Source organism: Babylonia areolata, chromosome 29 (assembly GCF_041734735.1).
Source record: "Babylonia areolata isolate BAREFJ2019XMU chromosome 29, ASM4173473v1, whole genome shotgun sequence".
NCBI classification, from domain to species: domain Eukaryota; kingdom Metazoa; phylum Mollusca; class Gastropoda; order Neogastropoda; family Buccinidae; genus Babylonia; species Babylonia areolata.
In genome coordinates, this window is record NC_134904.1 from 2742342 (window position 1) to 2757466 (window position 15125).

The window sequence follows — 15125 nt, forward strand, 5'->3', positions numbered from 1 at the left end:
TGCAAAAGAGGAGTGATGTGCTCAGATCTTTTCTTTCTGAGGACGAGTCGGGCAGCAGTTTTTTTATTTCCATTTTAAGTAATATTAGAAAAGATGTGTGTGTGGGTGTGTGTTCGCATGCATTTGTGTATGTGTGATGACTTCTTAATACTCTTATATTTATCCATTTAATATGATTTTAATAATAATAATTATCATGTACACTCATACAGCACCCTTCCTCTCTAAGAGCTCAGGGTACTTTACATGAAAGAGAAAGTTACAAATTACATGAATCATTCATGATCACCCTTTCTTGGACCCCCCCACTCCCACTTCCTAACCATCTCCAATTCTCAATCGTCATACATACAAAGTGAGCTCACAGACATGGGGTGGTATTGGCAAAGAAGGAAACAGAATGCTTATAGACAGGTTTGAAATGAGTTTTTATTGAAGAGTTAAAGGTAGAGATGGAATCAGATGCACTAATATGATGAGGAAGGTTGTTCCAGATATGAGGAGCAGCAAAGAGGAAAGTACATTCACCATAGTTTCTTGTATTAACATGAGGAAGTTTCAGAATGTAATAGTCAGACGAAGGTAGGTAGGTCCTGTGGAGAGGAAAGCAGAATAACAGAGACACGCAACTTTGTTTTTAATTCTTGCTTCAATGGGGAGCCAGTGTAGAGTATGGAGGTGGGGAGAAATGTGATCAGTACGTAGAACTCTGCGAGTCAGATGGGCAGCATTACTTTGAAGTATTTGAATTTGCTGAAGAAGATTATGTTGACAACCTGTGGGAAGAGAACTACAGTAGTCGATTTGTGTCAGCACAAAAGTTGTTTCAACAGAAAGGTACTGACAAACAGAGATAATCTGACGAAGTTCACAACTGAATGCGTATCAGATTGACTTCTTGAGAGTGCACACTGAAGTCTGAGTCAAGAATGACTCCGAGGTTACTTGCCGATTTAGAAAACTGAACTGCGGCGTCACCATCCACAACAGAGGCAGGGAAAGAGACATATGTGGACATTCTTCAGTTTTGTCATCATTTAACTTTAGTTTGTTAAATGTCATCCAGGATTTAATCAAGAATGCAGTCTTGCACTGACAGAATCATAATGTCTTTTTGGCTAGGTTCTGAAGACTTCTGTAGCTGAGTATCATCAGCAAAATGAGTGGCGAAGAACAGAATGACCATGAATGACATCAGAAAACAAACAGAACGGGACCCGGGACACAGCCTTGTGGCACACCATAGGAAGTCAGGGTTGGATCAGACTGAAAATAACGTGTGTGTGTGTGTGTGTGTGTGTGAAAAAGTACCAGTCAACAATTTATACCACTGCTGACACATGGCCCTCACACTGACAGACCCCTGTGGACTGTGTGTGCTGGGACTGAAACACAACCAGCCTGGCTGTGTGGCTGTGTGTGTGTGTGTGTGTGTGTGTGTGTGTGCACGCAACAGTGCAGGGCAACTGGCACTGGGAAAATGTGTAACAAGGTGTTTCAACTTCATTTAGTTTCAACGAGTCAAAATGTGTGGATTGATCCATATAAACACCATAATTGCTTGAAAAATAAGAAAAGGATCATTAACCTAGTACGCTGGTCAGGCTCTGACACCATACACTAGGTTTGAATAAACCAATTAAAAAAAAAGAAATGATAAAAAAAAAATTAGTAAATACATCAAAGTATAATAAAATTATGACCTCAAAACCCCAACAAATTAGTAAATACAGTATGTATAATAAAATGGAAGATAACGAGTAAGGCACATGATTGATAAGTAACAACAATAATAGAAATGGGCCACGTTCAGCAAACAAAATGAAAGAAAGAAAAAAAGAAAAAAAAAACACACAAGGGAATGTGGTGGTGGTGTGTCCATCGAGATCGATGATGACCATCGTTGTCATCCAGCTGGGGTATGGGGGGAGGGTGGTGGTGGGGTGGGGGGGAGGATGCTCATGAATCTATCTGTGAATGCGCAGATGGCTGAATAGTCCAATCTGCGCATGAAATATTCGCTGACAGTTGGGGCAGACAAAGACAGGCATACCATTGTCAGGGAGCTTGTTTGCCCATGACTTTCTGGCCTGCCTCTTCTGAACAGCTGCAGCAGTCCTGTTGGCCTCGCACAACTTGGCGCCTTTGTGCACAGCAGCGCGCCATTTGTCACGGTCCAGTGCAGATTCCTCCCAGGAGTCAGGGTTGATATCAAACGCTTTCAGAGAGACTTTCAGAGTATCTCTGAAGCGCTTCTTCTGACCTCCGTGTGATCTCTTCCCTTGTTGCAGCTCGCAATAGAAGAGCCTTTTGGGCAGCCGATGGTCTGGCATGCGCGCCACGTGTCCAGCCCAGTGAAGCTGGGACTGCATCAGGATGGTGAAGATGCTGGGAAGGGTGGCTTTTGCGAGCACCTCTGTGTCTGGGGTCCTGTCTTGCCACTTGATGTTCAGTAGCTTCCTGAGGCATGTTGTGTGGAAGTGGTTCAGCTTCTAGGCATGTCGTTGGTACACTGTCCAAGTTTCGCAGGCGTACAGTAGTGTGGGGAGAACTACTGCTCTGTAGACCTTCAGCTTGGTCTCAAGACTAATGCCTCTTCTGTTCCAGACATTTGCATTGAGTCTACCAAAACATCAAAAAAAACCCCAACCAACACACAAGGGAATGTACACTTCCAAGAAATAACGCCAAACCATATTAGAATTATTATTTAAAAAAAAAAAAAAAAAAAAAGAAAAAAAAAGCCACTTGCCCACGTAGACTGTCTGGAGCGGAATCCCATGCCTCGTGACTGGCTGGGTTCATCACAGGATGTGTATGCACCGGGACTGAAGTGGAGTTCCATGTGGTAGCGTTCATCACTATCCTTGTCCTGCCAACAACCACAGTTTCAGTTCCAGTTTCTCAAGGAGCTGTCAATGCCTTTATACGCTGCAGGTCTGCTTGGCAGATGCCTGACCAGCAGCATAACCCAACACCCTTTGTCAGGCCTTGGGTGCATGCACATATATATATGTGTGGAGTGATGGCCTAGAGGTAACGTGTCCGCCTAGGAAGTGAGAGAATCTGAGCGCGCTGGTTCGAATCACAGCTCAGCTGCCGATATTTTCTCCCCCTCCACTAGACCTTGAGTGGTGGTCTGGACGTAGACATTCGGATGAGACGATAAACCGAGGTCCCGTGCAGCATGCACCTAGTGGACGTAAAAGAACCTACGGCAACAAAAGGGTTGTTCCTGGCAAAATTCTGTAGAAAAGTCCACTTCGATAGGAAAAACAAATAAAACTGCACGCAGGAAAAAGAAAAAAAGAAAAAAAAGGGTGGTGCTGTAGCGTAGCGACGCGCTCTCCCTGAGGAGAGCAGCCCGAATTTCACACAGAGAAATCTGCTGTGATATTAAGATTTACAAATACAAATATATCTGCACATCCATCAGAGTGGATTTTGTTCAACACAATTTTGCCAGAGGACAACACTAATACTGCCATGAGTTCTTCATCAGTGCACAAAGTGCATGATGCACACAGAACCTCGGTTCATTGTCTCATCCAAACGACTAGATGCTCTGTTTGATATTTCAGTCAAAACCTGGGAGAAAGGGCGAGACCAGCATTCAAACGAAGACCATCACAGACACCACTGGCACCTCAATCATTTCTGCCACCTTCCTCCCTATACACCCACAGGTGTGATCCAACAAGGCTTATAGCTTAGCCGCCAGAGTTCAGGACTTAAAGCTAAAAAATTTTTTTTTAAAACCTTGGCACCTTTAACAAAATCGTGTTAGACTGAAAAGTAAAAAACAACACAAACAAACAAAAAAAAACAAACAAAAAAACAAACAAAAAACCCACCAAACCCCCCCAAAAAACTATGTACACAAACTGATCAAGCAAATGTAGCTGCAAGAAATTAGTGCCTCCTGTAGTTATAGACACAAAAGCATGGGAAATTTGGTGGGAACGTTCTGAATCTGGTAAAACTCGGGACTATGAGCCACATCAGCAAACATACATTTTATCTACAACTTGTAATCCACCGGGCACATACGCTGTTTGACTGAGACGCAACTTGATTCAATCATGTTCTCTCTTGTTTGGGCAGATGATTAAGCTGACTGATCCATTCAATGGTTTTTCAATGTAAACACGCACGTGATTAGCTGAGCATCATCATGTGAGACCAAGGTTGGTAGTGACTGCCCTGGCCTCGTGATCGATAGGTCTAGAGTGTCTGGGAAATGTTACAACAGGAAAACATGTGACCATACTATGCAGTCGAAAATGAGCAAGTCGGAACAATTTTGATGTTGGTGTAATGTTGGAACAAACTGTGACTGAGAGCAACAAAATATGGCGAAATCACCAGCCGCCATGGCGAAGTGGTTAGCGTTGCGGGCTGAAGGCTGGGAGGACGCGGGTTCAAATCCCAGCGGAGATGGGTTTTTCAGCCCGTGGCCGGCTCCTACCCAGAGTTGAGTGTGCTGTGGGCTTAACTTGGGAGACTGGGACCACACAGTCGAGTGTCATGCACTTCAAGGATGCGTCTTTGGGTGTGTTGCTCTAATTACCTGACCAACACTGCAAGTGTCTGTATCTCTCGGGCCTGGTTATTGCCGGGATATCATTATGACAGGAAGCGTAGAGTACAGCCTTGTCACGCAGTCCCAAACCAAAATGGACCTCCATAGCAACATTGTCATCATCATCGTCATCCTCCTCCTCCTTCATCGTCATCAATATAAACAAAATAGTCTCAAAAGTCTGCGGCCTTTCATGCCCTGCTCTCATGGTGACCTCAGTTTTGATACCCCTCCACTTCTGTGCTTGGGGTGAGTCCTGTCAATGTCGTCAGTATCGGCGGATTCATGGGGGGCTGTTGTTTGAGGGACATGGTGGCGGTCTCCACTCTGGGAGGGACGCTCACTCAGTCTGGCTCTGCGACTAAGCCATTATTGTCGTTAGTAGGGGGCTTAGTAGGTGGTGTCCTAAGTACGTTAAATCAGAACAGGCACCACTGAACACCACCAAAGTGACTCAGCAGCAGTGCAGGGTCTCCTCTGGTGTGTGGCATCCTGGCAACCTAACATTGATGGTTCCCTGTGGACTGCTGACGCTGGAACTTTGACGGATGAACCCGGGTGTGGCCGTGTATGGGGGAATCTAAATGAGTGGCATGGGAGTAATGCCACTGAAACGGTGCAGATGATGGGGCAAAAAAAAAAAAAAAAAAAAAGAAAAAAAAAGAGAAAGGCGAAATCATAACAGTTGGCATCTCTGCTCATCCAGGTGTGAATGGATACTGCATTTCACTCAGGAAAGGTTAAAGTGCAGGAAGGAGAGGACTGGACCCCATCTTCCCAGGCCAACACCTAGACAGAGTGGATACATATTCACTGCCCCTACAGTGGAAAAAGGCAATAGGATCTTTTACTTTTTTGAAATATTTCTTAAATATACATTGAAATAAAAGAAGTTTACTCGTAAGTAAGCTGAGCAGACAGCAGAGAAGAGACAGGTACCTTGGAAGAGTCCTCAAACAGCATGAAGATGACCTGGGACATGTAGTTGAACTCGGCAGTGCTGTCCAGGAAATGAACGGCCCCCTCCCACTGACTGTCCGACCTCTGGTGAACCAACCGTCAATCTGCTTTGTTAGTTCTTTGTCAGCACTGGTTCATTAACCCTTTCAACGTCTGGTGAACCGTCAACCTCCTTCGTTAGTTATTTGTCAGCACTGGTTCACTGACCCAATCAATGTCTGCTGAACCAACTGTCAACATCCTTCGTTAGTTATTTGTCAGCACTGGTTCATTAACCCTTTCAACGTCTGGTGAACCAACTGTCAACCTCCTTTGTTAATTCTTTGTCAGCACTGGTTCATTCATCCTTTCAACGTCTGGTAAACCAACCTCCTTTGTGTTAGTTTTTTGTTAGCACTGATTCATTAAACCTTTCCACGTCTGGTGAACCAACCGTTTTTTGTCAGCACCGGTTCATTAACCCTTTCAAGTGTGGTGAACCAACTGTCAATATCCTTAGTTTTTTGTCAGCACTTGTTTATTAACCCTCTCAATGTCTTATGAACCAACCGTCAACCTCCTTTGTTAGTTTTTTGTCAGCACTGGTTCATTAACCCTTTCAACGTCTGGTGAACAATCAACCTCCTTCATTTATTCTTTGTCAGCACTGGTTCATTAACCCTTTCACAGCTTCACACACTCTTCTATACTGTTGGCAAAATGTCTGGAATAAAATGGATAAATTCATGCTTTTAAATTTCATTCAGTCAAACCTCCTGAGCTTATTGAAGGCAATAGTGTAAAATGAAGCTACCAACATGCTGCGTTCCTGAAAAACACATTTGAAAGAAAAGATAGTATTCATAACAGTACTTCTTCTTTGCTGACAGGCTTTAACCCCCCCCCGCCCCCCCCTTAAAGAACTTTCAATATTCTCAGGAAAGACAGTCTTCATATAATGCAGACTTGCAGAGAGGTTAAAAGGTGACAGAGCACCTCGTTCCTTTCACTCACAGTCACACACCAATGAAGCGGGTAACGGGGAAGCCATGGAGGCAAATCCCATGCCACTCTCTCACGACACTGATGCGACCCGTGCTAGCAGCATACTCACTTCAATGAAATTTCCGTAGCGCAGAATGTTCATCACAGAGTGGATATGAGATTCGCTGGAAAAGTACAGGCGTGTCCTCACAAATCGCCCCGGTGTTGCCACCCCATTGGATAATCTGCTGGCAATCACATGTGCTCCTTTTCCATGTCATGGCATGTGGACATTTAAAAAGTATAAAAACCGTTCCACACACAGGCCTGATCATACATACTTCTTAACAGATTTCCCAGTTTTTGATGTCTGGTCAAGTCTTTGACACTCTGCCTGAACTGAAAATTTGCGTTTCATCATACTGTTTTCTAAACCAACTTTTGTTGGGCCAAATTAAGGCTGATATACACACTTACAGGTATACAAATAGATATTTCTTTTTCTATCGATTTCCCAGAAAACTACTTCCTAAGAAATACCTGCACATGCACATGCATACACACACCACACACACAGACTCACACACACAATCTCAAACACACACACACACACACTTTTCTCATGACCAGCCCATTACACCACCACCCCCTTCTCACTTTAAACCCCCCATCACTCCATTTTTGTTTTTGTCTTATATCACTCTTAGTGAAAAGACATAAAATCAATGAAGAACACACACACACACACACAATCTCTCTCTCTCACACACACTGAATTTACTGTACATGTGATGCAGGTAAATGATGCTCATGTCATTTAGAAAATACAAGATAATGGAACAAAAAAAAAGTTGCTGGTGGGGAAAGCCGACAACAACTCAGGCCTGGACAACACGTCTCCCACATTTGTGGGCCACAACTCCCATGTTCCTGTGTACCAACAAGGAGACTTTTACGTCCATGACTGTCTTTACCATGCCATGCGGGCAGCCACACTCTGTGTCCAGGGAGGAGCCAGGAGCAGTATATATGCTGGTAATGTTCATGTGTCCTTAATCCACCAAACATCAACACTGACACAAGATCTTTAACGCGCATAGTTCATCTTCTGCATGCACACTCAATGGATGCACTCAGGGGCAAGCAGGTCTACACCTACGTTGAACAGGGAGATCCCAAATAAAAAGAGAACACCTGATCTTCATCATTTACCCACCAGGTACCGACCCCAGGGGGAAAACCAGCACCCTCAGCAGTGAAACTGCATTGCTCTAAGCACTTGTCTACAGTCCCTGTCAGGGCATGCATGCTGAGTGAAGGACACAAGGCAAGACACAGGGAGGAGGACTGCCACTTGGCTTTGTCTGCCTTGTGCTCTTCCTCTCCTCTTGGTGGCAGGCACTGTATGGCATCCAAAGGTCCTGCATCAATGCACTGTATTGCACTATATTGTACTGCAGTGTACTGCACTGTATTGCACTATATTGTACTGCAGTGTACTGCACTGTATTGCACTATATTGTACTGCAGTGTACTGCACTGTATTGCACTATACTGTACTGCAGTGTACTGCACTGTATTGCACTATATTGTACTGCATTCTACTGCACTGTATTGCACTATATTGTGCTGCAGTCTACTGCACTGTATTGCGCTATATTGTACTGCAGTGTACTGCACTGTATTGCACTATACTGTACTGCAGTGTACTGCACTGTATTGCACTATACTGTACTGCAGTGTACTGCACTGTATTGCACTATACTGTACTGCAGTCTACTGCACTGTATTGCACTATATTGTACTGCAGTCTACTGCACTGTATTGCACTATATTGTACTGCAGTGTACTGCACTGTATTGCACTATACTGTACTGCAGTGTACTGCACTGTATTGCACTATATTGTACTGCATTCTACTGCACTGTATTGCACTGCAGTCTACTGCACTGTATTGCACTATATTGTACTGCAGTGTACTGCACTGTATTGCACTATATTGTACTGCAGTGTACTGCACTGTATTGCACTATATTGTACTGCAGTGTACTGCACTGTATTGCACTATATTGTACTGCAGTCTGCTGCACTGTATTGCACTATATTGTACTGCAGTCTACTGCACTGTATTGCACTATATTGTACTGCAGTCTACTGCACTGTATTGCACTATATTGTACTGCAGTCTACTGCACTGTATACACACACACACACACACACACACATGTTTGATGTTTTGTTGCTGTTGTTGATCACAACAGATTTCTCAGTGTGAAGTTGGGGGGTTGCACTTGCTACAGTGCAGTGCCAACCATTTCTTTACTGTTGTGGTCTGTCTGCAAATGTATATGTTTTATCAACAAAGTAATGTTCCATTTCCTACAGACTTTTGTCTGGGACAATCCCTTTGTCACCGTGAGTTATTTTATGCGCGCTAAATGCATACTGTACATGGGACCTTGGTTTATAATCTCATCTAAAAGACTAGCATCCAGACCACCACACAAGGCCTTGTGGATGGGGAGAGGGGTGGGGGTGGGGGTGCGGTGGGGGAGCAGTAAAAATCCCAATCCAGTGTGGGACTGAGAACTGGTGGACACTCACTTCTTAGCTGGGCACTGATGTTCGCAGTAGCATGTGGAAGGAATTTCCTAACACAGATTCAAAAGTGAAACTGACTCACATATTTTTTTTTATAGTTTCACAACTGAGGAAAATGGTGAGAAGCCATTGAAATATACAAGTCAAGTTCCACATTTGATTTTAAGTAAGGAAATATCTTCTGTAAGTATCCAAAATCAGAGAACCTATACCAACAAACACTAGTGTTTTACTGGGAGTTGAGGTGTGTGATAGAGTCTAACCTGTTACCAGGAACACTAGGGTGCTACCTGGAGTCAAGGTGTGCCAGGTGTGTGATAGAGTCTAACCTGTTACCAGGAACACTAGGGTGCTACCTGGAGTCAAGGTGTGCCAGGTGTGTGATAGAGTCTAACCTGTTACCAGGAACACTAGGGTGCTACCTGGAGTCAAGGTGTGCCAGGTGTGTGATAGAGTCTAACCTGTTACCAGGAACACTAGGGTGCTACCTGGAGTCAAGGTGTGCCAGGTGTGTGATGGAGTCTAACCTGTTACCAGGAACACTAGGGTGCTACCTGGAGTCAAGGTGTGCCAGGTGTGTGATGGAGTCTAACCTGTTACCAGGAACACTAGGGTGCTACCTGGAGTCAAGGTGTGCCAGGTGTGTGATGGAGTCTAACCTGTTACCAGGAACACTAGGGTGCTACCTGGAGTCAAGGTGTGCCAGGTGTGTGATAGAGTCTAACCTGTTACCAGGAACACTAGGGTGCTACCTGGAGTCAAGGTGTGCCAGGTGTGTGATAGAGTCTAACCTGTTACCAGGAACACTAGGGTGCTACCTGGAGTCAAGGTGCGCCAGGTGTGTGATAGAGTCTAACCTGTTACCAGGAACACTAGGGTGCTACCTGGAGTCAAGGTGTGCCAGGTGTGTGATGGAGTCTAACCTGTTACCAGGAACACTAGGGTGCTACCTGGAGTCAAGGTGTGCCAGGTGTGTGATAGAGTCTAACCTGTTACCAGGAACACTAGGGTGCTACCTGGAGTCAAGGTGTGCCAGGTGTGTGATGGAGTCTAACCTGTTACCAGGAACACTAGGGTGCTACCTGGAGTCAAGGTGTGCCAGGTGTGTGATGGAGTCTAACCTGTTACCAGGAACACTAGGGTGCTACCTGGAGTCAAGGTGTGCCAGGTGTGTGATAGAGTCTAACCTGTTACCAGGAACACTAGGGTGCTACCTGGAGTCAAGGTGCGCCAGGTGTGTGATAGAGTCTTACCTGTTACCAGGAACACTAGGGTGCTACCTGGAGTCAAGGTGTGCCAGGTGTGTGATAGAGTCTAACCTGTTACCAGGAACACTAGGGTGCTACCTGGAGTCAAGGTGTGCCAGGTGTGTGATGGAGTCCAACCGATACAAACACACACTAAGGTGTTACCATGTGTCAAGACATGTGATGGAGTCCAACCGATACACACACACACTAAGGTGTTACCATGTGTCAAGACATGTGATGGAGTCCAACCGATGCACACAAACACTAAGGTGTCACCATGTGTCAAGACATGTGATGGAGTCCAACCGATACACACACACACTAAGGTGTCACCATGTGTCAAGACATGTGATGGAGTCCAACCGATACAAACACACACTAAGGTGTTACCATGTGTCAAGACATGTGATGGAGTCTAACCGATGCAAACACACACTAAGGTGTCACCATGTGTCAAGACATGTGATGGAGTCCAACCGATACACACACACACTAAGGTGTCACCATGTGTCAAGACATGTGATGGAGTCTAACCGATGCAAACACTAAGGTGTTACCATGTGTCAAGACATGTGATGGAGTCTAACCGATACACACACACACTAAGGTGTCACCATGTGTCAAGACATGTGATGGAGTCTAACCGATGCAAACAAAATACCAGGGTCTTACCTATAGTCAAGCCATGTGATGGGGTCTAATTGTAACCAACAGACACTAATGTGTTACTAGGAGTCGAGGTGTGTGACCGAGTCTAACCGATACAAACGCACACTAGTATGTTACCGAGAGTTGAGGCGTGTGACTGAGTCTAACCGATACCAACAAACACTGGTATGTTACTGGGAGTCGAGGCATGTGGTGGAGTATAACCAATACCAACAAACACTGGTATGTTACCGGGAGTCAAGGTGTGTGATGGAGTATAACCGATACCAACAAACACTAGTATGTTACCGGGAGTCAAGGTGTGTGATGGAGTATAACCGATACCAACCAACACTGGTCTGTTACTGGGAGTTGAGGCGAGCGTTGGAGTCTAACCGATACCAACAAACACTAGTATGTTACCGTGAGTCGAGGCGTGTGATGGAGTCTAATTGTAACCAACAAACACTGGTCTGTTACTGGGAGTTGAGGCGTTTGATGGAGTCTGATACCAACATACACTGGTGTGTTACCGGGACTTGAGACAAGTGATGGAGTCTAACCGATACCAACAAACACTAGTATGTTACCAAGAGTCGAGGCGTGTGATGGAGTCTAATTGTAACCAACAAACACTGGTCTGTTACTGGGAGTTGAGGCGTTTGATGGAGTCTAACCGATAACAACAAACACTGGTATGTTACCAAGAGTCGAGGCGTGTGATGGAGTCAAACCGTTAACAACATACACTGGTGTGTTACTGGGAGTTGAGGCGTGTAGTGGAGTATAACTGGTATCAACAAACACTGGTGTGTTACTGGGAGTTGAGGCGTGTGGTGGAGTATAACTGATATCAACAAACACTGGTATGTTACTGGGAGTTGAGGCGTGTAGTGGAGTATAACTGGTATCAACAAACACTGGTGTGTTACTGGGAGTTGAGTCGTGTAGTGGAGTATAACTGATATCAACAAACACTGGTATGTTACTGGGAGTTGAGGTGTGTGGTGGAGTATAACCAATAAGAACAAAACACTGGTGTGTTACTGGGAGTTGAGGCGTGTAGTGGAGTATAACTGATATCAACAAACACTGGTGTGTTACTGGGAGTTGAGACGTGTGGTGGAGTATAACTGATATCAACAGACACTGGTGTGTTACTGGGAGTTGAGGCGTGTAGTGGAGTATAACTGATATCAACAGACACTGGTGTGTTACTGGGAGTTGAGGCGTGAAATGGAGTATAACTGATATCAACAGACACTGGTGTGTTACTGGGAGTTGAGGCGTGTGATGGAGTATAACTGATATCAACAGACACTGGTGTGTTACTGGGAGTTGAGGCGTGTGGTGGAGTATAACTGATATCAACAGACACTGGTGTGTTACTGGGAGTTGAGGTGTGTGGTGGAGTATAACTGATATCAACAAACACTGGTGTGTTACTGGGAGTTGAGGCGTGTGATGGAGTATAACTGATATCAACAAACACTGGTGTGTTACTGGGAGTTGAGGCGTGTGGTGGAGTATAACTGATATCAACATACACTGGTGTGTTACTGGGAGTTGAGGCGTGTAGTGGAGTATAACTGATATCAACAGACACTGGTATGTTACTGGGAGTTGAGGCGTGTAGTGGAGTATAACTGATATCAACAGACACTGGTGTGTTACTGGGAGTTGAGGCGTGTAGTGGAGTATAACTGATATCAACAGACACTGGTATGTTACTGGGAGTTGAGGCGTGTAGTGGAGTATAACTGATATCAACAGACACTGGTGTGTTACTGGGAGTTGAGGCGTGTGATGGAGTATAACTGATATCAACAGACCCTGGTATGTTACTGGGAGTTGAGGCGTGTGATGGAGTATAACTGATATCAACAGACACTGGTATGTTACTGGGAGTTGAGGCGTGTGGTGGAGTATAACTGATATCAACAGACACTGGTGTGTTACTGGGAGTTGAGGCGTGTGGTGGAGTATAACTGATATCAACAGACACTGGTATGTTACTGGGAGTTGAGGCGTGTGGTGGAGTATAACTGATATCAACAGACACTGGTGTGTTACCGGGAATCAAGGCGTGTAGTGGAGTATAACTGATATCAACAGACACTGGTGTGTTACTGGGAGTTGAGGCGTGTGGTGGAGTATAACTGATATCAACAAACACTGGTGTGTTACTGGGAGTTGAGGCGTGTGGTGGAGTATAACTGATATCAACAAACACTGGTGTGTTACCGGGAATCAAGGCGTGTGATGGAGTATAACTGATATCAACAGACACTGGTATGTTACTGGGAGTTGAGGCGTGTGGTGGAGTATAACTGATATCAACAGACACTGGTATGTTACCGGGAATCAAGGCGTGTGATGGAGTCTTCCCCACTGACGCTGATGGCCTGCTGGAAGTCACTGCGGATCTTGCTGAGGAACATGGAGCAGTAATTCTGGGCAATGTGCAGCTTCTCCTCCACTGTGATCCCGTACTCCTGTTCGGTCACAGCATGGACGTATGATAGTGTGTACAAATGTATGATAGTTCTGTATATATCATAGTCATGTACGAATGATACTTGTGTATGTATGTATGATAGCTGTGTACGCTGTGTAAGCATGATGATAGTTGTGTACACATGATGGTCTTGTATGTGTGATTGTCGTGTCTGACTAGGGCCATCAGAACAGCAGAGGAGGCAACTGATGTCCCAGGCTAGAATTTGATTATAGTGGAGAGTGTCTTGAACAAGTTACATCCCCATCTCTCGGCCGAGAGGGCTTTTAGGACAGTCAGCTTTGGGACTGTCCCCGAAGATCAAGTGGTGCCCAAGGCTGCAGTACCAAGAGCCAGTGCAATCTTACCTCCTCGTGTGAGGGTCAGAGTCACTTCAGAAAAGACTTAGCTGTGAATGAATTCCTACTACAGTGGAGAAACCATTGGTCATACAACTCTCACTCTGCTGTTGACCTAACCGTAAGCTTATGTCAATCTCTGAAATACGCTGTCAAACACAGGCTCATCAAATCATATAATGTTGCTGACTGCCTGTCTCAGGGTTATTTTCTTTCATTTAAACCAACTGAATCACTGCAATTGGACAATCTGTTAAGAGCATAAGTTGATCAAAAATCATTATATTTTCTCATTCTAAAACAAGATTTTGTTGTAGATCTACTGAAATGTTGCACTGACCAGTAAGTGAATGCACAGCTAGACAGTCTGAGCAACATCAGACCTACATTTCACTAACATCCAAACAACTTTTTTATTTCTATCTGTCAAACTTTTAACCTATTCCCCATTTTTTTTACTCGACTTTACTGCTTGGATACTTTATAATAAAAAAAAAATATATCACATACTGAATGATTCCTACAGTGATCAATTGTTCAGGTAAGATGGCGGATGAAGAAGCTGTAAATCACACTGTGGACTTAAATGCTCAACATGTTCTTTGTAGTCAGTGCCCTCTTAAAAATATTGGTATGCAATGAACACACTGATGGTGTAGTTGGTGTCATTCTGCGTGGTCAGTCACAATGTGTGAGAAAGCTTGGAAAGTCCCTCTTATGTTTTTTCCACTGAAAACATTTTCTTTGTCATTGTGGTAGGTTTCTTGTTTTTTTCATAATGCAAATCTTATAGAAACAAGAGAGAGAAAAAGAAGAGGAGAAAGAGGGAGGAAGGATGACAACAATTACATGCAAGTGTGAGACTGTGAAAAATGGTAGGCTAATGTTATAGTGTGTCAGGCACCAATGGTGGAGATTTTGCAGCACACGTTGCTTACTGACAGACCCTCCTACTCCTATCCCCCATCCTCTCCTTCCTTCCCCCTTCTCTTCTTACCAATACACTAAATGAACTCCTTCCTCGGACAGGCTGTAAACCCCCTTCACCCCCCACCCCCACCCCTTTTCTACCATCTCTCCCTTTCCCCATCCCCTTTACCCTTGGCCACAGAGTGCCGAGATAGCAAGACCAGAAATTATGGGCGTTGATACTTCATAGGATGGCACCCCATTTATCCTAAGCCCCCCTCTCCTTTTCACCCCCCTTACCCCCTACAGGCCCCCATCCCTGGCATCTATCTCTGCTTACACCCCCTCTCCCTCCT

The 15125-nt window shown here is 44.8% G+C and overlaps 1 protein-coding gene across 5 annotated transcripts in view; it reads right to left on the reverse strand.

Moving 5' to 3' along the window:
* Positions 1 to 15125, reverse strand: part of LOC143302178 (inositol hexakisphosphate and diphosphoinositol-pentakisphosphate kinase 2-like) — a 71057-nt gene that overhangs the window by 13200 nt on the left and 42732 nt on the right. For 3 of the 5 annotated variants that reach the window (XM_076616721.1, XM_076616718.1, XM_076616720.1), the window contains exons 18-21: positions 13363 to 13499; positions 6636 to 6753; positions 5522 to 5626; positions 2753 to 2872 (exon numbers count right to left, since the gene is read on the reverse strand). In XM_076616721.1, coding sequence (XP_076472836.1) covers positions 2753 to 2872; positions 5522 to 5626; positions 6636 to 6753; positions 13363 to 13499 — 480 coding nt within the window. The remainder of the gene's footprint in view (positions 1 to 2752; positions 2873 to 5521; positions 5627 to 6635; positions 6754 to 13362; positions 13500 to 15125) is intronic. The other 2 variants (XM_076616722.1, XM_076616719.1) reach the window with 1 other exon arrangement.